The sequence below is a fragment of the Panthera pardus genome, unplaced genomic scaffold (assembly GCF_024362965.1).
Source record: "Panthera pardus isolate Hobbes unplaced genomic scaffold, ASM2436296v1 HiC_scaffold_22, whole genome shotgun sequence".
In the NCBI taxonomy this organism is placed as follows: Eukaryota; Metazoa; Chordata; class Mammalia; order Carnivora; family Felidae; genus Panthera; species Panthera pardus.
Window position 1 is genome coordinate 53,113,190 of NW_026526788.1, and position 25,781 is coordinate 53,138,970.

Here is a 25,781-nt window from a genome sequence, read left to right on the forward strand (position 1 = left end):
CACCCCCAGAGTTATGTTTTTAAAATCAGCTTTATTGAAGTATAATATATGTACAATAAACTGCATCATTTCAGTGTGTACAATTATATGAGTTTATACAATTTTATATACCTAGGACACCACTACCACAATCAAGACATAAAATATTCCTATGACCCCAAACCACTCCTCATGCCCATTTGCAGTGCAGGCCTCTCTCTGCTCCCAGCCCTAGGCAACCACTGAAATGCTTTTAGTCACTATAGTTTAGATTTTGTAGATTTTATATAGACGCAATTATACAGGTACTCTTTTGTGCTGTCTTCTTTCATGCAAAGTAATAATTCTGAGATTAGTATTGTATATACCAGCGATTGAATCCTTTTCATTGTTGAGTAGTTTTCCATTTATTTTTGTGTAATTCTATTTAAATTTAATGGAAGAAATATTTTAGAAATGTAATTGCAGAACTTTAGATACTGTGTCTTTATCAAAAGAAATAGTGGGGTGTTTATTCATTTTTGAGAGAGAGAGACAGAGCCTGAGTTGGGGAGGGGAGGAAAGAGAGGAGACCACAGAATCTGAAGCAGGCTCCAGGATCTGAGCTGTCAGCACAGAGCCCAACGCAGGGGTCAAACTCACAAACCATGAGATCATGACCTGAGCCAAAGTCAGATGCTCAACTGACTGAGCCACCCAGGTGTCCCACGAGATATTAGTTCTTAACGAACCCTCTAAAATGAACAGAGGACTATGAGAAATTGTGAAAAACCATAGCTCAGCATTTAGATGTTTGATATTTTTAGACTATATGTATTAACTTTATATTGTCTACTAACTCACTGCTATGAAACATGAAACAATTAAAATACTGCTTCCATCTTCACCTCCATTTTGTAAGGTACTTATTATCATTAGTATTTTTTTACCATTATATATTTATAAATTCATATGTTGCTCAATAATTTCCAGAGTTTTTTATCCTTTAAAAAAATTTTTTTAATGTTTATTTTCTGAGAGAGAGAGAGAGAGAGAGACACGTTGTGAGCGGGGGGAGGGGCAGAAAGAGAGGGAGACACAGAATCCGAAGCAGGCTCCAGGCTCTGAGCTGTCAGCACAGAGCCTAAGGTGGGGCTCAAACCCATGAACTGTGAGATCATGACTTGAGCTGAAGTCAGACACTTAACTGACTAAGCCACCTAGGCACCCCTAACCTTTTTTTTTTTTTTTTTTTTAGTTTTTATTTAAATTCCAGTTAGTTCACAGTGTTATATGTTTCAGGTTTACAATACAGTGATTCATCACTTCCATACATCACCAAGTGCTCATCACATGTGCACTCCTTAATCCCCATCACATATTTAATCCGTCCCCCAGCCCACATCCCTTCTGTTAACCATCAGTTTGTTCTCTGTAGTTAAGAGTCTGTTTCTTGGTTTGTCTCTTTCTCCCTATTTCCCCTTTGCTCATTTGTTTTGTTTCTTAAATTCCGCATATGAATGAGATCATATGGTATTTGTCTTTCTCTGACTTATTTCGCTTAGCATAATATTCTCTAGCTCTAACACAATTGTTTATTCGTAATTCTATATTTAAATGGGCCCAATACTTACAATCAATCCTTTTATTATGGTTTCTCCATTCCTGTGTATCTTATTTTCACTCACCTCTTGATGGGCTAGACTTTTGTCAAATGGTAGTTTTTCTAAGAGAGGCTAATCTAAGTACATGCTTAAAAAAGAATACTGTTTGTTACATTTGTTTTTGAAGATCAGTTTGACTGGACATATAGTCTTGTGTCACACTTATTCTCAGAAATTGGAGGACGTTGCTTCACTGTCTTTTGGCATTGAAGTGTTACCCTGAAGAGGTATATATGGCCAATCTTTTTGCCTTACATGTGACTTGTTTTTTCTGCATAGACTCTCATCTGATACTTAATTCTTCATATTTTAGTAATGTCATCTGATGTCTTGGTGTTGATCATCTTTCCTGCTCTGATCACTGGCTCTGCCTTAGCTTACTTTAAAAAAAAAAAAAAAAAAAAAAAAAAAAAGGCATGTGTATATGTGTGTATGTTACTCAATTTGTTCCCAAAAGGTTTTATTTGAGCTTTCAAAAATACATATCAGGTTAAAAAAAATAAAATAGGGTTACTGGAAAAATAAAACTAAGACGAAGCCATAGTAAAGGCCAAAATGTGTACAGTGAAAGGGACAAGAGATGGGCCACAAATTTGGTCAAGAGCTTTCTACCAACTAATATAAATCAGAGCAGGATTTTTAATATGAATCTGTATCTATAGGTTAAAAAGAAACCACTTAGGGGCCTCTGGGTAGCTCGGTTGCTTAAGTGTCCAGGTCTTGATTTTGGCTTAGGTCATGATCTCACGGTTCATGGGATCAAGCCCCCCACCCCGTGTCAGGCTCTGTGCTGACCGTGAGGAGCCTGCTTGGGATTCTCTCTCTCTCCAGCTCTCTCTGCCCCTCCCATGCTCGTGTGCTCGCGCTCTCTCAAAATAAATAAATGAACTTAAAAAAGAAAAAAAAAAACACATAGAAGCTCTTCTTTTATGATCCTTAGATATGAAAGAAAAAAGAGAAAATAAAAAAAGTATAGAATTAAGACAGGTTTTTCAATTTGGAGACTTGTCCATGTTTTTAGATGAACATCAAAATGAGTGAGGAAAAAAAGACAAGAATGCAGTTCGGGTATATGTATGTATTTCATGACCATCAACTTCATGTAGCAAAACTACTATACATCTGTCCTTTGGCCTGTATGCCTAAAGTGATTTATTTGGAATATGAGACCTTTTTCAAATAATACATATTATTACACTGCTATTAACTAGGCTTCCATATTTTCAGTGGTTATCCGGTGTAGTTTGTTGCTTAAAATAATGTAATCATCAAAAGGATACATATTGGAATATGAAACCTTTTAAAAACCACTGCCAAGGGGTGCCCTGGGTGACTCAGTTAAGTGTTCGACTTTGGCTCAGGTCATGATCTCACGGTTTGTGGGTTTGAGCCCCATGTCAGGCTCTGGGCTGACAGCTCAGAGCCTGGAGCCTGCTTCAGATTCTGTGTGTCTCTCTCTCTTTCTGTCCCTCCCCCCACTCTTGCTCTGTCTCTCAAAAATAAATAAAAAACATTATATATATATATACACACACACACATATATATACATATATACACATATACATATATATATACACACATATATATATACACACGCACACACTGCCAAATTTACTCTCATTTTCTATCACACTATTAAGCTGATCCATATGTGAAGAGATTATTACTGGGAATCTCTCTGAAGAAAGGTCTAGTTGTTTGTAAAATTGCAAGAAAACATTTTAAGAACAACTTGAGAGATTTCATTATCTTTTCCCATATATACATGAGTACTAGTATAATTTATAGTTTCTGAAGTCATCCAGCAACTTCTGTGATTACTCAAAAATTATCCAGTGGAGGGGCGCCTGGGTGGCTCAGTCGGTTAAGCGTCCGACTTCAGCTCAGGTCACGATCTCACGGTCCGTGAGTTCGAGCCCCGCGTCAGGCTCTGGGCTGATGGCTCAGAGCCTGGAGCCTGCTTCTGATTCTGTGTCTCCCTCTCTCTCTGCCCCTCCCCCGTTCATGTTCTGTCTCTCTCTGTCTCAAAAATAAATAAATGTTAAAAAAAAAAAAAAAAAATTATCCAGTGGATAATTCAGCATGTCTAACAACTGGATGTACCAGATATTCTTTATTAAATCTCCTCAGTTAATACAAGCAAAATTTAAGTCTACTGTTATATTTTTAAGTGATCCTGGGAGAAAACACTTTTATTTACTCCCCAAACTTATACACTGCTTATATGAATATTTGCTAATAGTATCTACTTTTATAGTTTAAATTACTCAAAGTAGAGTGGTAATTTAATCCAAGAGAAAGCTGAAAACAAAAAACGTGAGAGAAAGACCTAGTTTTTCGTCTCTCTGTGCCAATAATCTTTATTTTGTTAAACATAGTTTGGCTTATTTGTTGAACCAAGACAAATTAATGATTGCACTTTATTGTGAATTTTTATCTTACAGAGTTTAAACATCTTCCAGAACCTAAATAAACGCCAGTTTGAAACAGTTATTCATTTGTTTGAAGTTGCAATAATAGCAACTGACCTGGCTTTATACTTCAAGTAAGTACAGAACTCCCCTACACTATGTTTCTGCCTCACATAAATGATCCACTGCATTCAAGTCAAAAGGCATTTATTCACACACACAGTTATTCATTTTCCTTTTGGAACATCAGTAGAATACCTTCAAGGTACTGACAGTGAATTTACTAGACATCTGAAAATACATTTAAAAAAACTAATCCCTGCTGTTGATTAGTTTGTTATTGAAGAAGTTTGAGGAATGCATGGTGAAGTTGGTGTACTTGCCAGAAGGGTGATGCCGCAAAGCCTTTGAGGAGCATTTTGGTCTGGTGGAGTCATCATGGTCCAGAGTCTGGTATTTAGAGTTGCAGGCTCAGACATTTGATTCTGCTGGAGACTCGGAGCTAAAAAACCTTGATCATATGGATGCACGTTAACCCAACTCACATAATTCTGAGTTATGTACAGCAGAGCACTACAGAAATGACCAAGGAGACTGGATACTCCCAGCTTCTGCCCATTTTGTCAGTGAACTATAGAGTTGCTTGGCAAAATGGATTAGGACAAGGTGAACTAGTTATAATATCCAACTATTTAATGACTTAGATGGGTAGTATCAAATTGTGCCTCTTTGATCCTTCTTAATTAAAAAATTATTTAATAGTTCAAAGATGAAGACAGATACTTGAAAGAATATAATTGATATCCAAATATCCATGACCCAGATTCAACAAATGCTAAGATTTTGCCACACCTGAGGTCTTTTTTTTTTTTAAGGAAAAAAAAATGCAATTGAGGCATCCGAACCCACTCTACCATGAAAAACCCCTCCCTTTCCCCTCACAGTCATCATCATCCGGATGCTGTGTATCTGTCCTTTCCGTCCACATTTTCATATGGTATTGTTACGTGCGTTTTAAAATTTTCCATAAATGGTTTCATCTTGTACATACTTTTCTGCAACTTGCTTTTTCATGAAATATGTTTTAAAGATTTACCCTGGTGGTAAATGAAGATCCAGTTCATTCATTTGAACTGTATATTCAGCTTTATGAACATGCCATAATTAATTTAGCCGTTCTTCTATTCATGGACATTTAGATCATTTCCTACTTTTCGTTATTGTTGACAATACCACATCATATGTCCTTGTACACGTGAGAATTTCTCTGAAGTGCGTACCTAGAAGTGGGATTGCGACAAGAGTTGCAAATCTTAAGTTTTATACTGCGTTGCAAAACTGCACTCCTGAGTAGCTTAAACTCCCACCAGCGGTGTGCAAGAGTTCCTGCTACCTCTTCTCTGGACTACTTTTGATCTGCACACACTTATTTATCTTGTTAATTTGACAGTGAGATGGCTTCTTATTGATGTTCAAATTTGTATTTTCTTGTTTACCAGTGAGGTTGAGTATCTTTTCATGTATTTTAGGTTCTGATTTTTTTGTTGCTTTTATGCATTACGTCTCATCACAGCCTGTGGCCTTTATGTTTATGTTATGATCTCTTTTGTCACATGTATCTTTTAGCTTTAATGTATTCAAACTTACCAATTTTTTCCCTTTCTGTGGCTGGTGGTTTTCCTGTCTTAAACCCTTTCTGTGCCAACGGTTAGCAGCCATTTAGTCTCTTATTCCCTGACCCTTTAGATCCACTATGTAAACATCTGATGCAAAGTGGAAACTTTAACTCTGAGAAGCGCATATTAAAGATACTTTTTTAAATCTCTGGTCTTATATGCTATAATTGTTGCACAGCTGTATCTTTTTTAGGAAGAGAACCATGTTTCAAAAAATTGTTGATGCCTGTGAAAAAATGGAAACTGAGGAAGAGGCCGTCAAATATGTAACCATTGATCCAACCAAAAAAGAGGTTATAATGTGAGTAGTCAGAATTTTATTCCTCTTTTGGCAAAAAACAAAAAACAAACACACACACACACAAAACAAAACAAAAACAAAAAAACAAAAAAAAACCCCACTTTATTTTTTATGTCTTTCTATTTTAACAACTTTTGTTTTCTTCTAAGGGCAATGATGATGACTGCATGTGATCTGTCAGCTATAACCAAACCCTGGGAGGTACAAAGTCAGGCGAGTACAGTTACGTTTCCTTTTCTGTCACATTCTCAGATGCAGTCTAGGTCCCATGTAAGGGTGAATGTGAAGATTCTGGCAATCTCGGAATTTTATTATAGCTAGCAATTATATGACTATATATTTTGTACACAACTATATTTCATTACCCTGGAACAAACCATCAGTTTATAATTTGAAAAGAAAAAAGAAACTTGAGAAGTTAAGACAAAAATAAAATGTTCCCTGTTGGATTTCTGTTAATGAAGAAAGGCAAATAGCTTTCAAGCGCTCACAGATGTCAATAACACGATAGGTCATTTGGTCTCTTTGCCCAGAACAAGGCAAAGAGAAGGGACCTTAGAAAGAACTACTTTCTGCAAAGAATTCCATATCACTGAACAAGCTGCAAGAACTATATAAAATTATTCAGGGAATGTCTGAGTTTTTAGTAGAATCAATCAGCACAGGGCAAAGATGAATCATCAGTGGTTTCCCCTAGCAGGGGTGGTTTGCTCCCACAACCTCTTCTTCACTGTGCTGTCAATTATCACAAGGCACCATCTGTAATAAGTTCACGTTTAAGGGTGCCCTCCCTGGAAGTTCTTTGCCAGCCTTGGGGAGTGGGAGTCAGGAGCCACTAGTTTACTACTTATTTCTTACTAACTGGATGAAAGAAGCTTCTTTTTCCCTCAGTGACGTCTAGGGAAAACCCTAAGCAGAAGAAAGGCCAGAATTCACTGGGTCCAATTATAAATGTGGGTTGTATTAGTAAAGACAGAATCATTGGAACCATCAAATCCCGAACCATACACTGGTGCTCCTCCATCCTGACGTGCCTGCTCTTTCTCCTTTATTCTTTATCTGCACAGTCACCCCGGCCAGAAACCTGGGGCCTTGCTTGAAGTTCATCTCCCCCATTCCTGCCTGTCACCCTTGCCACAGCCTCAGGTCAGACTTCCACCCTCTTCCATCAGCTCTGTGGTGGCAGGGATCCTCCTGAGTGATCCTTCCTCATCCTGAAACGCCCAGCCTTCCTCTGAGTGGCTGCTGGGATTATTTACAGAGTTCTGCTCAGCCACTCCCATGCTTCAAAGCCTTCTAAATTCCCCCTTGCCAGAGATTTTCAAGCTTTCAGTCCACCCCCCACCCCCACCTCCCGCCAAAAGTTGTACAAAGAGCGCTTTATATAAAAGAAAAAACAAAGTTACTTTCGCTTAAATCTCTCTTGGCCCCCACCTGCCTGGGCCACTAGTGCATTCTGGAGGAACCCTACCCCTCCAGGAATAAGCATCACTGGTCTAGAGAATCAAACTTTCTAGCAAAGCTTACATGGCCTGTCACCACCTGTCCTTAACTCACGGTCACCCCATTATTTCCTGTCATTCTCTCCCCTTCACTGCCTCACACTCTAAGCTCTGCATGTTCAATTTTCTCTCAGCAGATCGTCTTCCCTTCCTCTTTACTCCCTTCTTGATCCACAGCACTTCCCCACATAGTTCACAGAACTGTTTCTACTAGACTGTGAGCATCTTAAAGAAGGTGGTCACATCTTATTCTTCCTGGCAAGCTGGGTTCATGTCAACGTAAGGCAGCTAGTGGATAATCATCGAACTTGGTAGATACTGGGTTTTTTAAAGCTATATAAAATTTCCCTTAAATGTCCTCACACTATAGTCAAGTAAAGCTGTGTTCTAATCTGTGTGCGCGTGTGTGCGTGTATGTGCACACACATGCTAGATGCTAAGAGAGAAGCAGGACAAAAGGAGGGTGTGGGAAGCTTTAGAGCTTGAAGCAAAATATAATGGAATTAAACATTCTCCCATCTCCCCTTTCTATTGTTGAGAAGTGGTGGCAATAGCAAATAGGAGACAGGTACTCCAAGAATGGGCCTAGAACACTGACACACGAAGAGGAATTCCTCTTTGCCATTTCAATATAATCTGTAGATGACATCTTTTTAATACCAAAGAGCATATGGTGTGACAACACCTCGAGCATTAATATAAACGCTATCCTGAAATGTCACTCACACTGATAAAATGCAAATTCTCTACTAATAAGTCACTTTCATGAACCGAGTCTTACTCTTCCTTGCAGGTGGCACTTCTGGTTGCAAATGAATTTTGGGAACAAGGAGATCTGGAGAGGACTGTGCTGCAGCAACAGCCTATTGTAAAGACTTTGACATAGAAACACACTACTTATTACAAATTATTGATACAAATCAGTCTCTTTTGTTCCCTGAGTCTTAGAAAACTATCCTTAAAGAATGTACTTCTCTTTCTAGCCTATGATGGACAGAAACAAAAAAGACGAACTACCCAAACTTCAAGTTGGATTTATTGATTTTGTTTGTACTTTTGTATACAAGGTAAGTAAACGAATTGAGTAAAATGTATAATCAGCTGGACTAGGGTTTTTCTTTCAAACTGTTACCAAAATTGAGTCTCCCACATGGAAAGCCATTAGGGGTGTCCTTGTTTCTCCAAAGTAGCTTGAGGAATTATCCTAATCTCTCATTCAGGGGTGGAATAAAAACTAAGAGAATTTAGAAGTGAGCACACTGAACAGACCCAGACGTACTTAGAAAACAGCACCTGTCTTTCCTGTTCCCAAGGCCCTGAGTTAGGCCCAATCTAGCAGCTCTGAGCACTGTAATAATTCCTTACAGTTCCTTTTCTGCATATGAAAAGTACTGAAAATCAACTATGACTATGTTTCTGACCTAAAATTCTTGCTAGGAGTTCTCACGGTTTCACAAAGAAATCACACCAATGCTGACTGGTCTTCAGAACAACAGAGTAGAATGGAAATCCCTAGCTGATGAATACGATGCAAAGATGAAGGTAATTGAAGAGGAGACAAAAAAGCAGGAAGAAGGAAACATGGCTGCAAAAGGTTAGATGGAATCTGTTTTTTTTTTTTTTTTTTTTTTTAATGTTTGTTTTGAGAGAGAGAGAGAGACAGAGACAGAGCGCAAGCAGGGGAGGGGCAGAGAGAGGGAGACAGAATCCAAAGCAGGCTTCAGGCTCTGAGCTGTTTGTTAGCACAGAGCCCGACGCAGGGCTCGAACCCACAAACTGTGAGATTATGACCTGAGCTGAAGTCGGACTCTCAACCAACTGAGCCACCCAGGCACCCCTAGATGGTATCTGTTTTTGCTCGTTGTAAAGTAGCCAGAAGTCAGGCTGAGCTTAATTTCAACTGACAAAACCATAAAAAGTAAATGCAAACAGGAGACTTGCTTTCCCAGTAATTATAATAAATTGATTAGTGCTTTTGAGAGATTTTTCCTCCCCCCAAACAAGATCTTATGAATAATTCCAGGAGGAATTGACTGGTCCAGTTGAAGTAGGGATTGGGGCTAGGCTTCTTTATCCACTCTAGTAGGTGGCTCCTGGGTACATCCACAGAATACTGAGTTTTTAGAAATACAAGAGTCATGGAACCAGTGGGATCAGGGTTAGGTGAGAAAAACAACTTTAGTCCTAACGTTATGCATTAGCTATAAGGCTTTGGGCAATTTGCTTCACCTCTCTGAGCTCAAAATTCTTGTGTATGTAATGAGAAGATTTATCTCCAGCCTCCCTTCCAGACTTAAGGAAGCCCTACATGGAAGTAAAGCTGGACAGCTGAATGGGGTGACTTGAGACTATGCCTCGAATGTTCCCATATTGTGCTGTTTTTCCCAATGAAGTTTCTACTCCTAAAGTCACTCTGTTCGGTTTAACATTATCTTCAGGAAACCACTGTTAAGATGCTTGGGATCAACTATGAGTTTATCACATGACTCAAATGTCATCTTGAAATTGGAATGCTAACATCATGATTTTGTATTCCGTCTTGACAGCACTCAAAAGATTTTGTAAGAAATTCTGTTTAGCAAAGAAATCATCTGTGTCTGGAAGAGCCTTGTAAAACAAAAGATACAACATACCTTTTAGATGATTCTACTGTGTTTAGTGGTATTTTTAAAAATTCATAGAGGGAGAAAATATTTTGCTTAAAAGGTTAAGGAGGTCCTTCAACACAATAAAAGTAGGAGTTTATGACTTCTGGATATCCATTCAGCAATGTATTTATTGGGGATCTGCTCTGTATAAGGCCCCGTGTTAGGCAGGGCCTGGGAAAAGTTGGGGTCCTTATCTCACAGAGCTTACCACCTGGTAGGGGAGCTAGACATTAAACCAATAAGTGAACAATTGATTATCTATCTATAACTACCACAGGGGAAGTCTTTCCAGAAGAACGATGCTTAAGGTAAATTCTGAAGACAGCAGGCTTTGGCTAAGCAAAGAAAGGAGGTGGGGTTGGGGAGGAAGTGACGAACAGAGGCCTTGAGGTGGAAATAAGCCTGATGCAACTGTAGAACTTAAAACGGGTATAACTGGAGTCTGGGGAACTGGTAAGACAGTTCTGCAGGAAAGTGTGGCCTTAAAGGCCTTGCTTGAGGATTTGTCCTCTACAGGAGCAAGGGGGAATCATTAAAAGGATTAAATGGGAAAACAATAAGATTTGATTTGCACTTCAAAAAGATAACAGAAGTGGTAAATTTTACTATCTAAGTGAAAAGCAAAGGTATTTCCTAGTACAAGTAAATTTAATCCTTATCTCAATTTTACGACGAACAGGATATCAGGTTAAGTGTCTCCCGACATTTTCTTTTAGTATTCAGTATATTGGATATGGATCTATTATACTTTATTTGCATAAAAATTCCTTTTGAATTTTTTTTCCTGCTACCCTGAGAAGTCTCTGTGACCCAAGAACATAATTTTGTACTCTCAGGCAACATTAGTACCTGGCACAAAGTAACAACTTAGACTCCTAGATTGTGCAGATCAGTGGTTTCCTTGAGAACCAGATGTTAATTGGTTAATCATTTATTAGATTCTCTTTTTCAAAAGGACCAACCTTGAACGTGATCTCAAGTTTTTAAATGATCAAACCACTGGTACTTGTTGAAAGTTAAAACTATTAATTAGGCTATTAAGTTGGTCATGAGAAGGTTAGAAGAAAAATACTCTGGGTCCACTGATTTCCAATACTACTGTTTTTCTTTTTGCTAGCCACAGAAGATTCAGGAGGTGGCAGTGATGACAAAAAGTCCAAAACATGTCTAATGTTGTAATATAATCCAACTGGTCTAAATTTCAAATATTGTTTCTACTTCTAAAGAAAAACAGAAAACATGCAAAAGAACTTCAGCGAATTTCATTCAGCAAACCACGAACTAAGAGAGTAAAAGATCTTCAGATAAACTACCCTTGTGACCACCAAAAGAAAACCTATTGCTAGCATGAAACCCCGAGGGTAAAATAAAGTTCAACAGAAGTGGAAAATACAAGACGAAAACAAGTGCATTTTTGGTGCCAATTTGCTTTAAATTAAAAATATACAATCCTGAAACCAGTCACCAACTCTTTTTTTAAAGGTTCTTATTAATAGTATTCATTTGCTAGGGCTACCGTAACAAAATACCAGACTGAGTGGCTCGAACAGAAATTTCTCACAGTTCTGGAGGCTCCAAGTCCAAAACCAAGGTGTTGGCAGGATCGGTTTCTTGTGAGGCCTCTCCCCACTTGGCTTGTAGATGGTCATCTTCTCCCTGTATCCTCACAAAGTCTTCCATCTTGCGTGTCTGCGTCCTAATCTCCTTTTTATAAGGACACAGTCGTATTGGATTAGGGCCCATTCATATGATCTCCATTTACCTTAATTACCTCTTTAAATACCCTGTCTCCAAATATAATCACATTCTGAGGTACTGGGATTTTGAATTTCAACATGAATTGGGGGAGGGGGGGGGGAGGGGACATAATTCAGCCCATAACATTAATTGTAATTCATACCTCAAATTCCTTCCTAAACTAAAAATCTCTCATCAACGTGTCTTAAGGTAAGAGTAAATAGAGTATAGAATTTATAATGCCTGTAAATACTATTTAGAAAATAAAAGGACATCAAATGTTATTCTATCTGAAATGCTTATCATCTATTTCCACTTTTTATCCTTGACGATGGAAAGGTGAACATCACACCCACTTTTGGCAATCTGTAACAGAGACAGTTATAACAGTCTGTGACAATCTTCAACAGAGATTATTTTTAAAAAACGATTACTATAGCTATGTACTAGGCATTCTAAATATTGGTTTCTCAAGAGAAACTAAGGACAATTTAAAAAATTTTAAGATTTAGAATCCTAGGATTGCTACTCTCACACTAAAATGTGAGGTCTGTGAGAGGAAAAGATTTTTGTCTATTTTTGTCTGTTTGGTTCCTAAGTCTATCCTGGTACCTAGAGTAGTGCCTGGTACAAGGTAGGTGCTCAGTAAATATGAATGAATAATATTTTGAATAAATGTCATAACAAACAGGTATAAATGAGGAGTGCCCAAAAGTTAAAAAAATATATTTAGAGGATAAAAAACTCATTGAATATATACACCCAAATGAGTGTTGTCTATTAAACTCATCACCTTGAGTAGGTAATACATGTATACCTGATTTCCATTACTTACAATAATTTTGAAACTCCACTTTTATGATTATTTTAGAAACTGCCTAAGAAACTCTTCCTTTATGTAATTTTTGACAACAAAATATCAGCTCAAACAACTTCCCCTCCTTATTCACTAGAAAGCAAACTGAGGAGCAAAGATGTGCCACCATTGAAGGTCTGCAAAAATAGGAACTTTGCTTAAGAGCTAGTAGAAGAAAACATAACTTCATATCCCAAACCAGTGGTCCACTGAAAACTGACTGCACTGTAGCCAAATGTGAGACAGGTCTGCTGGAGAATTAATCTTTAAACTCATCATCTTGAGGCCTTTTCAAAGACACCTTAAAAATAGGACTTCCATTATGTATGAACAGATTAAGTATTGTGATTATATGTAATGATCTGAATTTATAAATGAACCTCATGTCCATAAACCACACCTGCAATACCAAATATGTGGATCTATTTTTAAAAAGTCTTTGGTTTTTCTAGTCATCATTTAATTTTACAGGAATTTTATTTTCTGATGATCGCCAAACTATGAATATATTTTTATCATAAAAATGTTTTAGCTACATATTTCCTAATTTCAGTTTGCTGCTGAACATTTCAACACTTTTTCCTCAGGAATCAAGGTTCCTTTTTATTCACTATAAGTAGTGAGATATTAAAAAAACACAGTTTCTTTAAGAGGGTGTATGAAAACAATGTTCAATATTAATAAACCAATACTGATTTACCGTTTTTTGATAGTTTAGAAATGACTGCATAATTATTTCGTAGATAGTTCCTTTGTAGCAATATCCAGCATAATGCCTCACGTATAGAAGTCTGACAAATACAATGAATAAGAACTGTTTAATAAAAGGAAAATCTCTGATGATAACCATATAAAAATAAGGCACTAGGGACGCCTGGGCTGCTCAGACTGTTCAGCGTCCAACTTTGGCTCAGGTCATGATCTCATGGTTCGTGGGTTCGAGCCCCATGTTGGGCTCTGTGCTGACAGCTCAGAGCCTGGAGCCTGCTTCAGATTCTGTGCCCCCCCCCCCCCCCCCACTCAAGCCCTCTCAAAAATGTTAAAAAAAAAAAGAAAAGATACTAAACTACTTATTCTGCAATTGAATACCAATCATTCCATGTTTAAATGTCATTTAAAATAGTATATCTTCAGGGCACCTGGGTGGCTCTAATTAAGCATCTGACTCTTGATCTCGCTCAGGTCATGATCTCAAGGTTCATGGGATTGAGCCCCAAGCCCCATGTCAGGCTGTGCTGATTGCACAGAGCCTGCTTGGGATTCCTGTTCTTCCTCTCTCCCTATCCCTCCCCGGTTCACACTCTCTCTCTCTAAATAAATAAACTTAAAAAAAAAAAAGTGTATCTTCAACAAAATAATCGACATGCTATTAGATCACTTTCTACAGGTCCTCTCTCTTCACCAAATCATGCATCTTCTCCTCTATCTTTTGGCTCTTGCTCTATAAAAATGGGTTAAAACCTTTTTTTAAAAATATCAACACATCCATGTGAAAATTTGATGAAAACTATAGACCCTTTTCCCCCCAAAATACACACAATCACAGAAGTTTACACAGATTCTAGGAGTGCTTAGATCTCCTAAAGCACATCCAGTGACTGTGAGGGGTATGATCCTCAAATTAAGATTTACATTTTATAATATATCTTGGCATGGAAGTACACCCATATTTGCATGACTATATCTGGGACAAGTTCTAGCACCTACTATTACTCAGCTCAATTATCTTACTGGAGAATTGCTCTGTTGGAGAGTCAACTTTTAACCTAATCTACTGGTTTGACTTCTGGGACCTCATTTGCCCCCCTCCCCCAATAGTAATTAACTTACTTTATAATAAACTGCTCACACACTGGGAAGTCAACTTTGATTATAACAAACTCCCTTAAGTAGTATAGGGGAGAAGAAAGCAAGAGAAAGGTAAGCAAAAAAAAAAAAAAAAAAGGCAGCTAGAAACAGGTGGTGATGGGAAAGCAGGTGCTTAAAAAGAGGGTGCCAGTGGATGAAAGGAAAGTAAATAAATAGAAGCTGGAGAGACATACTTACTCTATTTTATAATTTTTTGTGAGATACCAATAATTCTAATAATTTAAACTAACTGAGGCAAGGGAAGATAAATATGAATGAGTAAAACAACAAAAACTACAAATTACAGGAACAACAGACTCTCTGTAGAGTGTACTAGCTTCACCCTTGAGGAGCTGTGGGCGGAGCGGCTGTATATAAGCAATTGAAAAGACACAGAAGGGAAAGGGAAACATGTCTCCAATGGAACTGAAAAACTTTCAAAGCAGCTGACATCCTGACAGTAGTTGGATTTTTATTTCCAAAGATAAACCACTCAAGCTGCAACCTGTAGATGACATTGTTGTGGAGAGTTTCAAAGTGCACTTTCACATTAAGGAACGTAGGCTTCTCTCTTCCATCTCACAGAAATAAATCTTGAAAATAGTCATCAAATTCCTCTTCTCTATTTAAAAGAAAAAGTATACATATTGATTAAAACCAACAGAAAAGAAATTACTAGGTGACACGTAATAGGAGATTAATGAAAATAAAATATTTTCACTCAATGTAATTTGCTGATTCTTCTATATATCAATGTATTTCATGATTCAGCCATCAAATAATTCTTAACTTTTTGAATAATCATAATTATACCCAGACTGATTAAATATAAAGTGTTTCATATGTTGCCACCTCCCCCTAAATGTATTTATTACCTAAGATTTTACTTTAAAGTGCATACTTTATAAAATGTTATTGCTTCTCTTTATTTTTTTTGGTTGACTTTATAGTTTCTCTGTTCATTCTCATTTCAAATCATAGTCTGATCAAGAAATGAATGAAAAAGAAAACTATTTTCAGCAAAATACACGTCTTGCTCCTAGGAATGGGAAAAATCTGCTTAGGCTATAGGTTTTTATTGCTCTGAGAATAGTCAATATATATTTGTAGCTGTAAAAATCATGTCTAACACAAAGAATTGAAGTCTGAAAGGAGATATTAAATTGTTAAAATACTATGAAAACTGTCAAGTACAAAATTAATGTTTGGAACCATTGTGATGAAGGAAAATGTACAGGTTTTCAAGTCAGATGGTATTTAAGTTCCAGTTCGGTCACTTACTAGCTAGTAACAGCAGGTTACTTAACTTCTCTGGGCTCAGTCTCCTTATCTGTGCAATAGAGGATATTATATTTCCTCACAGAGGTGCTATGAGAATTAAATGTATATACATTTGCTTTTTTCTTTCTGAGACAGGCAATCAAACTGGAAAGTCACCAGTCTACCAGTCTCTTCAGAAAAATTCTTCTAGATCAGGGATTCACAATGGGCCTTCATCATTTGATTTTAAATACTTGTGAATGCAAAAAGCTATTATACCATGTTCAAATTAATAAAAAAAAAAAAAAAAACAGAATCAGCTAAAGTTGATTTAAGAATTATCTGCAATTTGGCACTCCCCATTGCTGTTGTCCCTTTTTCCCCAGCATGACAGCAAAATGCAGTAAAAATTTACAAATTGTAGTCAAAACTTAAATATGGGAAATTAGCTGAATCTCTGTTAGACTTAGATGTTGAGTACTTGATCAACGTCAAGTATTTATGAGGTCACAAAGAGTTCTGGATTATGAAAGCCTTCTTAGGATTTACTCAAGTATCTTCATTGCCTAAAAAGGTGAGCTGATCCTAAGACCTAGTCTAATCACTTTCAGCTATAAAGCTCTTCAAAGAGAAGTTACACGGTTGAAAGTTTAGTCAATAGTTTGACTAGGATAGCAATATTTTATTTATAGCAATAACTTTTACATGTAGGAATTGTTTATTTGGCTGGAAAAAAAAGTTAAGGTCACAGAATAAAAGTAATCTTATTTAACAAAAACTCTTTCCAATACACTTGAATTCTATTACACTGGGAACATATCATAATTGGCAAGATGTTTTGTAATCAGCTTAAATTAGTGAATAATGATTGGTTCATTGTTTTTCCATTATGAACCAACATGCCTAAAGACTAACAAAATGGGATTAAAATTTATTGAGCACTTAGATTTGTAGGTATGGCACAAAGTGCTTTACATTCTTTATTTCATTAAATCTTCATAATAAATTCTATGCAGTAGGTATTATTTTACCCTCTTTTAGGAGAGACAGCTCTAGTGCTGAACTTCCCAGTATATGACAAGAGCTGATAACATCCCAGCCCATACCCAGATAGCTCTTCCAACCCAAAGCAGATAACAACGTACACACTGAATTATCTGTCTTTGGGCGCTAAGGTGGCTGTTGGAAATTTACCCATCTGTATCTTCAAGGAGCTCCCCTGTACAGGTTTATGATAATCAGAATATCATGAATAGGCTGCTCTGGAACTAGTAAACAGCCCTTCTCTGATGGATTCTAAGCAAAGACCAGAGGGCCATCTGTCAAGGTGAGCTGAAGAAAAATTTACTGACAGAGAGGAAGCTGGACGAGTTAGCTGTCTATGGCCATAAGCAATGACTAGAATTAAACTCTGATCTTACCAGACTAGAGAGTCCTTGGAATTAAACAGACATTCATGATGCTGAGCTTTTTCATTAATTGTTATCAAGAACGGCTGTGGCTGCAGCTTCCTAACTGATGTAAAGGGTATGCATTATCTGTTAATATCAGGACTCACTGTGATTTTTCATCTGTCTCTGGTAGGGGGCCCTTCCAAAGTTCAGATTCTGAAGTACCTTCATCTTCATCAGAATTTCCTGTTGATTTAAAAGAGATTTTTAAAATGTGTTATATTTAAAACATGTTTTGAACTACCCACCAATGCAATTAATTAACTTCAGAGTTAACTGCAATTTAGCTTCAACATTTGTGGCTCTGAATATGTAATTCACTCTTCCAGACCAATAACATTCTTTTTAAAAATAAATAAATAAGCTGAGATATACCAGAGTCTCAGCAAAAAGACCAAGGAAAGTCTCAAGGGAAATTTCCCTAAGTTACACTGAGTTAAAGTAGTGATTCCAATATTAACTCTTACAAAGGAATGATCTCTTGAAATGTAATTGTCTTCACTTTAGTTTCTTCTTTCTATCAGCATACAAAGGACACACAGGTTAAGAATTTTGTAGAGTTTATTTGCATTAGGATCATGACCTGAAGAATTGAACTAGTGTGTAGGACAAGTTAGTTAAATTATGAAAAAATATTGTCAGACACTTTTAAAAATTAATGCTGATTAAATTAATTAGAAGAAGCTGTTTCAAAGAAACAAGCATACTAATACATTGCTGGAGTAAAATTTCTATAAACCTTTTTCTTGAGGAAAATCTAGCAATATAGATCAGTTTAAAATGTACATACACTTTGACCAGCAATGCTGCTTTTAAGAATTTAGCTATTTACTTAGAATAAATAAGCACCTGAGATACATGTACAAAGATGTTCATTATATTATAACAACAACAAAAGAAAACAACCTATATCCTCACCAGTTAGGGATTAAGGATTGGTTAAATTAATACTATACAACTTTAAAAAAAAAAACCTTAGCATATCTATATGTATGACCATGGAAAAACATCTGTGCTATATCAAGTTTCTTAAAAGTTACAGAAAGCATGTATGGTATAATCCAATTTGTAGTTACATATACTGTAAGTTTGTAAGGTCCAACCAAACTTAACAGTCATTACATTACCTGTGGGCCTGGGATACTTTCTACTTCAAGCATTTCCAAATATTTTATATTTAAAAAAATTTTTTTTAGATGTTTATTTTTGAGGGAAACAGAATGTCGAGCATGAACAGGGCAGGGGCAGAGAGAGAGGGAGACACAGAATCGGAAGCAGGCTCCAGGCTCCGAGCTGTCAGCACAGAGCCCGACGCAGGGCTTGAACCCACGAGCTGTGAGATCAAGACCTGAGCTGGAGTCGGACGCTTAACCGACTGAGCCACCCAGGTGCTCCCCAAATATTTTATATTTTAAACAGTGATCATGTATTGCCTTAAAAATCAATCAAAACAATGAATATACTCTATTTTTTCTTTAATTTTTTTTTTTAACGTTTATTTATTTTTGAGACAGAGAGAGACAGAGCATGAACGGGGGAGGGTCAGAGAGAGGGAGACACAGAATCTGAAACAGGCTCCAGGCTCTGAGCGGTCAGCACAGAGCCCGACGCGGGGCTCGAACTCACGGACTGTGAGATCGTGACCTGAGCCGAAGCCGGCCGCTCAACCGACTGAGCCACCCAGGCACCCCATACTCTATTTTTAAAATATAACAAAATAGACATGTTTCTTGTAAATCCCCCTATATTGGTGAACTAAAAATTATCAAATACTGAAAAATACAATAAAAGTATATGTCGTAAAGTAATTTTAATAGCAGATAGTTCCTCTCCAATAAGTTGGTCTTAAAATGAACTGACACAAATTTGGCCTGTCAATACAGAATGTCCCTTAGTTAAACACACACAAAAATAAAACAGCATTGATCTGCCACAGTGGTTTTATAGCCTTTTACCTGCTGGACTTTGATCCATGAATCAATATGTATATCTGAACTTTGGTTCTAAATGAAATCTATTCTGGCACAAATTCTGACAAAAATGGTAAAAAAAAAAAAAGGGGGGGGGGAGGGGTTGTACTTTTAATGATCTACATACAAAGACAATAAAAGATGACAAAATTATAAAGCCTTGGGAACAAGATTCCCACTCAATAACAACCAGCACTGAAACTGCCAGTGTCCCAAACCAAATATGAGAGAAAAGAGAGTAAAAGTCTTCTACTCTTATTTTTTATTTTTATGAAAACTCACTAACATGAGATAAAGAAAGCACAGAAAAACCAGTCAGGCCTAACAGTTAACACTACAGTGTTACCCTGTTAATGTTGTCAGAGAACAAAACCTACAAGGACTTTGAAAATGCGCAGCTAATTTCCCTGTCAAGAGTACTTCCCATAGGCCAGCTTTCCTATACCAGTTTTATGATACCAGACAATCCAGTTTTTTGGTAAAAGAGCAAATCAGTTTAGAGTATTATAAAATAACTTTCTTTGAAAGATCACAAGCTAAAAAAGTGACCAAATATTATTAGAGAATCAAATCCAGAAGACTGGACTATATGACCTTTAAGTGCAACCCTGTGAATCTATAATATTCTAGTTCCCTGAGAGTGGCAGTAACTAGAAACCATTCCTATGATAATTGATACAGCCTGCCCGAGGTGGGAGGGGCATTGCTAAGGAAATAACAAGAGAACAGGCAATACAAAATGGTACTCTTGTATCAGTGTCAAATCTACGCAGCCGTTATTAGCAAGTGAGGATCAAAATATAAATCACTGACTCTCTGTATGGTATCTTAGAGGTCTTTAATCTAGGTGTTATCCAATGATCCAATCTCTTACTGCAGTATCTCCCCCAACAAGTGGCTGTCCAATCTATGCTTAAACACCTCACTACTTCCTGAAGCAGCCCATTCCCCCATTGCTTTCTTCAGATATTTCTAATTGAGAAGTTTTTCCTTAAATTAAGGCAAAAATCTGTCTCTGGGCAATTTTTATCCATAGACTCTAGTTCTGCCAAATACTCACCAAAAATAAGTCTACACAAAAGCAGTTTTACAAACATCTACAGTTTCCATGTCTAACTCCTTATCCCTTCTCTCCCAACCCTTCACTTTTCTCCAAACTAAACATGTATAGTTCCTTCAACCTTCTTCCTATGACAATTTCAAGTTCTCTCAATGCGAAAATCTCTTGGTTTTCAATGTTCCTTTTAGAATGTGGTACAAACTGCATACAATTTTCCCTATATGTCTGAATAATGAAAACAGATCTGTCATCTTGGTTCTTCTAGATATTATGATAACTAAGTAACTTGGGCTTACTGAAGAAGTGGCAAGTCTCCACTTATGATAACATAATGGATAGGTCAAACTTTTATAGACTTAACTTTTGATTTGATCAATTCTAGAGAACAAAACACAGAATCTGTTTAATGTCTGGTTTTCTTTCTTTTCCTAAACAACAATAATAGCTATAGGTTATCAAGAAGTTAACTTTGTGTGGGACACATGCTTTACATGTATATTGTCTCATTTGGCTCTGATAATAAAAAAAAAAGTTAAGTTTCTTTATATCCATTTTACAGATAGAACTGAGACACAGATCAAATTATTTAATATAGATTTGTCGAATGTATCTGCCAAAATTGGGGTATAAAGAGTGGACTTACATTTGATTCACTGATGAATAGTTATTGATGATACAGGTAAAAGGGCGTAGACTTTGTAGAGTTATAAATCTGGGTTTAATCCCAGATCTGCTATTAAACAACAACTAGATCTTAGGCAATTTATGTAAAATCTCTGGGTCTTGGTTCTTCTGTCTGCAAAATGGGCTATTATATGCCCATTATTAAGATTAAATGAGGTAACACAACTAAACCACTTGCCATTGTGGCTGACAGAGTAAATAATCAACAAATGCAAGTTAAAATTCTTTTTCCCCACAGAAATTGGGTTTTTCTTCATGGATTTGGTTTTAATAATCCATATATTAAATAGCAGTAAAAGTAACTAAACATCATCCAAGTGAAAATGAAAGATAGTGTGTGTGTGTATATATATATATGTGTGTGTGTGTGTGTGTGTGTGTGTGTGTGTACGTATAAATCTATATATATCTATATAGAGAGATATATAGATATATGGGACATATATACACATATATGTTTATATATAGATATAGATATATAGATATATAGATATAGATATATACACACTACTTCCGCCCCAGATAGCAGAAGTCTTTCAGTATCAAGCCTGGCTACGTTCTAGAAACTGTTACTATACTTTACCTAATTTAGGAAAAGGGGCTACACATCAATGAGGATTTATGTGGGGAGAAACAAATATCAGTGCTTTAGGACACTTCAAATATGCTGAAAACAAAACAGGTATCAGCAAAATAATTTATAAGATGTATGTTGTATTCCTAAACTAGAGGAATGCCTCCACTGACACTTCCCTCTCCATTAAATCTTTAAACAGTAAATATCTTAAAACTCCTCTATTTTTCCCAGTGCAAAATTTCTGATTACTGACCACTTAAAAATTCTCCTTCAGAATTATATTAAGGGGTGCCTGGGTGGCTCAGCCAGTTAAGCATCTGACTCTTGATTTCTGCTCAGGTCATCATCTCACAGTTTGTGAGTTCGAGCCCTGTGTCAGGTTCTGCATTGAGAGCGTGGAGCCCCACCTGGAATTCTCTCTCTCCCTCTCTGCCCCTCTGCTGCTCACTCTCTCTCTCTCAAAAATAAATAAATAAACTTTAAAAAAAAAAAGAATTAAAATACTAGTAATATTTCTATTTGAAAGGCGGGATTTGGAGTAATTACTTTTACTGATTTTGTCACAGTAATATATATTACTTTAAATCAGAAAAAACTTAACTCTTAAGGTTATAAATTTCTAAGCCTACAAGTCTCAAATTTCTGAATTTCTATAAAATAGGCCTAAATGAATTAGATATGCTATTGAACTACACTAACCCTACTGCAATGTCTTTGAAGAAATTTGACACTGTATTACTACTGAGATGCAAGGCTACTGTTTGTTACATCACAGATGGACGCCCCTTTTATGAATCTACAGGAGAGTCGACTCACTCTCAGAACTCAGCCTAGAAAAAGATGAACACACTGTGTGTGATTATAAATCATTCTACTGGTGGCTTCCTTATGTGGTTTGGTTGTATGGAAGAAGAGTGACAAATGTGTGATCTACCTTTGCAATTATGCAGGGCTTTTTGGTAAATGTTTGTCTAGCTTTATTTTGCTATTCTATCTTATTTTTCCATTATTCTGATTTCACTTTTAAAAATCTTATTTTATTGTATGTATATCTGTAAGTCATTTGAATGTTTTTTGGAATGTTGCGGGGAAAGAACAATAAAATTTGTGGCAAATATTCAATGAAATCCAATCTGGTTTGATACAATTTGGTGAAAACCACTGTACTTATTAAAAAACGAATCAGTAGTAACCAGCTGCCAAATTCTACTTTCCATACACAAACCACACATTTCACTTGATCAGTCAAAACCACAAGACAACGGAGATAATTCAGTCTCGTACAATATAAGTGACATTTTTTTTTTAATGTTTATTTATTTTTGAGAGAGAGAGAGAGACAGAGTGCAAGGGGGATGGGGTAGGGGCAGAGAGAGAGGGAGACACAGAATCTGAAACAGGCTCCAGGCTCTGAGCTGTCAGCACAGAGCCTGGCGCAGGGCTTGAATTCACGAACCGTGAGATCATGACCTGAGCTGAAGTGGAACGCTTAACTGACTGAGCCACCCAGGTGCCCCTGTAAGTGACATTTCTTAAGTCTTAATCTACTTTCCCAATTCTTTTTCCATTCCAACCTCATCTGTTTTTCTTCCTTCATATTCCATGATGTGAAATCAAAGTGTGTATCCATTATATTTACTGAAAAAAATTTTATGCTCTTCCATTTTAAAATAAGAAACTTTAAAATGTTTAAAACTGGGGGAAAAATCATACACTTCTAGCACTTTTTCTATGATTTTTCTCACATAGTACAAAACCAAAAAATAATATACATATGAGCAAGTCACAACTGATGGGAAACCCAAACTGGAAATAACTTGAATCTATATATTTGTGTTAAATAAAGAAATGCTAAATACTTACTGTTCACAGAATTTTCTGATTTCTTTGAGGATGAATGCCCTGAAAAGAAAACAGCATTGCTTTGTTAAAAATCATTCTGCAACAGTGTAACAGTTATACCTGTGACCAGAATTCTTCCCAAGAGCCTGGTTTACTTTAAACTCTTACAGAAAAGCACCTTACTGTCTTCTAATCTTTCATGTTTCTCAGACTTATCTCTCTAATTAAAATGTTAGAGTCTTTTAGGTAGAGGTATTTTATGCCTGAAATATACAGCACAAAGCTTAAACAAACAATAAACACCTTAAAAAAAAAACAACAAAAAACATGAATTCATGTTGCAAAAAAAAAAACAAAAACCCTGCAGATTAGCTGCAACATAATCATATTTTATCAATAGAGATGTTCAACATTTGAAAGCAGTTTACAAATACTCATTTTTCACAATACTTTTTCATATACAGATGAGAATTCTTAGTAACTAAAATTCACACAAAATATTACTACATAAAACAAACATTTTCATTTCTACAATAGTCATCCAGTGAGGGAAACAGAAAGCAAAAAGTACTAAAAATGTACTAGCACAATTTTTAAAAATCATAACTCTATAGAATCTTTTGCAGTAAGACCAGAGGGGAAATAATTCTGAAGCCTGATAAATCAGAAAATGACAGATAACAGATGGAGAGCAACAAGCCCTCTAAACCTCCTTGGATCAAAGATCCCGTAAACCAAAGCTGATGCATAAATAGCCCCTTTCAGGCCCAATGAAGAGGGTGGCACAACCACAGGGTAAAGACTCCACAGGAAGCCAAGGCCTGGACTGTGGCAACCACTTTAGGTTATTGTTTCTTTTCTTTTCTTTTTTAGGTTATTGTTTCTTCACTCCTATTTCCTACTTATCAGAAAGCAAATAAAAACATAGCTAAGCTGGTGACAAATGAAATGATTCTTCTCTGTCCTATGAGGAACACAGTACCAGGTTCCAAATGTCTATAGGTACAAAAAGAGGTTAGCTTACTTTGGAGGCCTAAGGATATAACTGGAACCAAAGGTAAGAAATTGTAGGTTTGGGCTAAATTAGTTAAGGAGAAATCTGCTAACAATTACAACTAACTGAAATGTAAAAGAATATTTTGGGCAGTACTACGTTCTTCCCTGAAGGTGTCAGAGTGAAAGCAGAACAAGTACCTGATATAGAGAGTACATCTCAAACTTATGGTGCCTATGAATCATCCCGGAACTTAAAGTGTACTTGTAATTCAGGAGATCAGGAAGGGTCCGAGACTGTGCATTTCTAACATGCTCCCAAGAGATGACAATACCAAAGGACCATACTTTGAAAAGAAAACCACAGAGTATCTTTTTGCTCATGATCCCAGGGCTGGGATCTCTGATGTTCCCTTCAATGTTGAGAACTGTTTCGCCGATTTACTCACTCACCTAACATTTATTGAACACCTATTATATGGAGAAAGCACTGTGCTTAGAAATTGGATAAAGAATTAAATAAGTTACATGGCCCCTTCCTTAACAGAAAACACATTATTCCAAGGGTGATATGTATGTCCAAAGGAGAAGTGCATGGTGCTACTGAAATGTTTAATAGGGACCTAACCTTGCTTGGAGGAGTGGGGTGAAGGGTGCCAGGAAAGGCCTTCCCAAGAAAGTGAGCTTGGGGATTGACTGGTAGTGGGGGAGGGGTAATATCTTCAACTTTCTGCCAAGACACTCTACCTAAGTACCGTGTTCTGCTCAGACCTGCCAAAGCAGACTGGTCCTCAAAGTCAAGCTATGGATCTCTTTTAGATTTTTTTCTCTATCCATTCACTCAACCATCTAGCTATCCAATTATCCATCCATCTATCCACTTACTTAACATTTTGTATGATAGTAATCTGACACTACGGGAATCAATGGGACCACAAAGGGAGAACATAGAGAAAGAAGAGAAATCATGTTAACAGCCCTAGGCAACCCCAACACCTAAGGGTATGACTGAGGAGGACCTATAATCAAGAGGTGGAGGAAAGGCCAGAAAGACAGGAAGAAAATCAAGAAAGTAGATTGTTTTGAAGAAGTTTTGTCAACAGTTCAAAATGAGGCTGAGATATTAAGCATTTATTATTATGCAATTTTGGGCCAAATTAAGGTGGTCTGGCTATAAAGTATCACATAAAAATCAAGCTAGTTCCAGATGATCCCAGATACAAAGATATTATAGAGTTCCACATGGTTTTCCTAAGTTTGCTAAAATGCTGTCATTTTCTGCTCTATGCCACAGAAGTTGAAAAAAAGTAACTATATTTTATGCCATCAGGGGCTCTGAAT

At 36.7% G+C, this 25,781-nt stretch overlaps 2 protein-coding genes across 5 annotated transcripts in view; one reads left to right on the top strand and one right to left on the bottom strand.

Moving 5' to 3' along the window:
• PDE6C (phosphodiesterase 6C) overlaps positions 1-11,619 on the top strand; it is a 45,469-nt gene extending 33,850 nt beyond the window's left edge. Inside the window, exons 16-22 of one of the 2 annotated variants that reach the window (XM_019445118.2) lie at positions 4,069-4,169; positions 5,890-6,012; positions 6,162-6,225; positions 8,308-8,382; positions 8,498-8,581; positions 8,952-9,108; positions 11,280-11,619. In XM_019445118.2, the coding sequence (XP_019300663.1) occupies positions 4,069-4,169; positions 5,890-6,012; positions 6,162-6,225; positions 8,308-8,382; positions 8,498-8,581; positions 8,952-9,108; positions 11,280-11,341 (666 nt within the window). In that variant the 3' untranslated portion in view covers positions 11,342-11,619. The remainder of the gene's footprint in view (positions 1-4,068; positions 4,170-5,889; positions 6,013-6,161; positions 6,226-8,307; positions 8,383-8,497; positions 8,582-8,951; positions 9,109-11,279) is intronic. The other variant, XM_019445119.2, reaches the window with a different exon arrangement.
• A 3,436-nt stretch (positions 11,620-15,055) lies between these two features.
• The window catches only part of LOC109264672 (protein FRA10AC1), a 37,902-nt gene continuing 27,176 nt past the window's right edge, over positions 15,056-25,781 (bottom strand). For all 3 annotated transcript variants that reach the window (XM_019445122.2, XM_019445121.2, XM_019445120.2), the window contains exons 13-15: positions 23,469-23,507; positions 17,422-17,500; positions 15,056-15,225 (exon numbers count right to left, since the gene is read on the bottom strand). In XM_019445122.2, the coding sequence (XP_019300667.2) occupies positions 15,183-15,225; positions 17,422-17,500; positions 23,469-23,507 (161 nt within the window). In that variant the 3' untranslated portion in view covers positions 15,056-15,182. The remainder of the gene's footprint in view (positions 15,226-17,421; positions 17,501-23,468; positions 23,508-25,781) is intronic.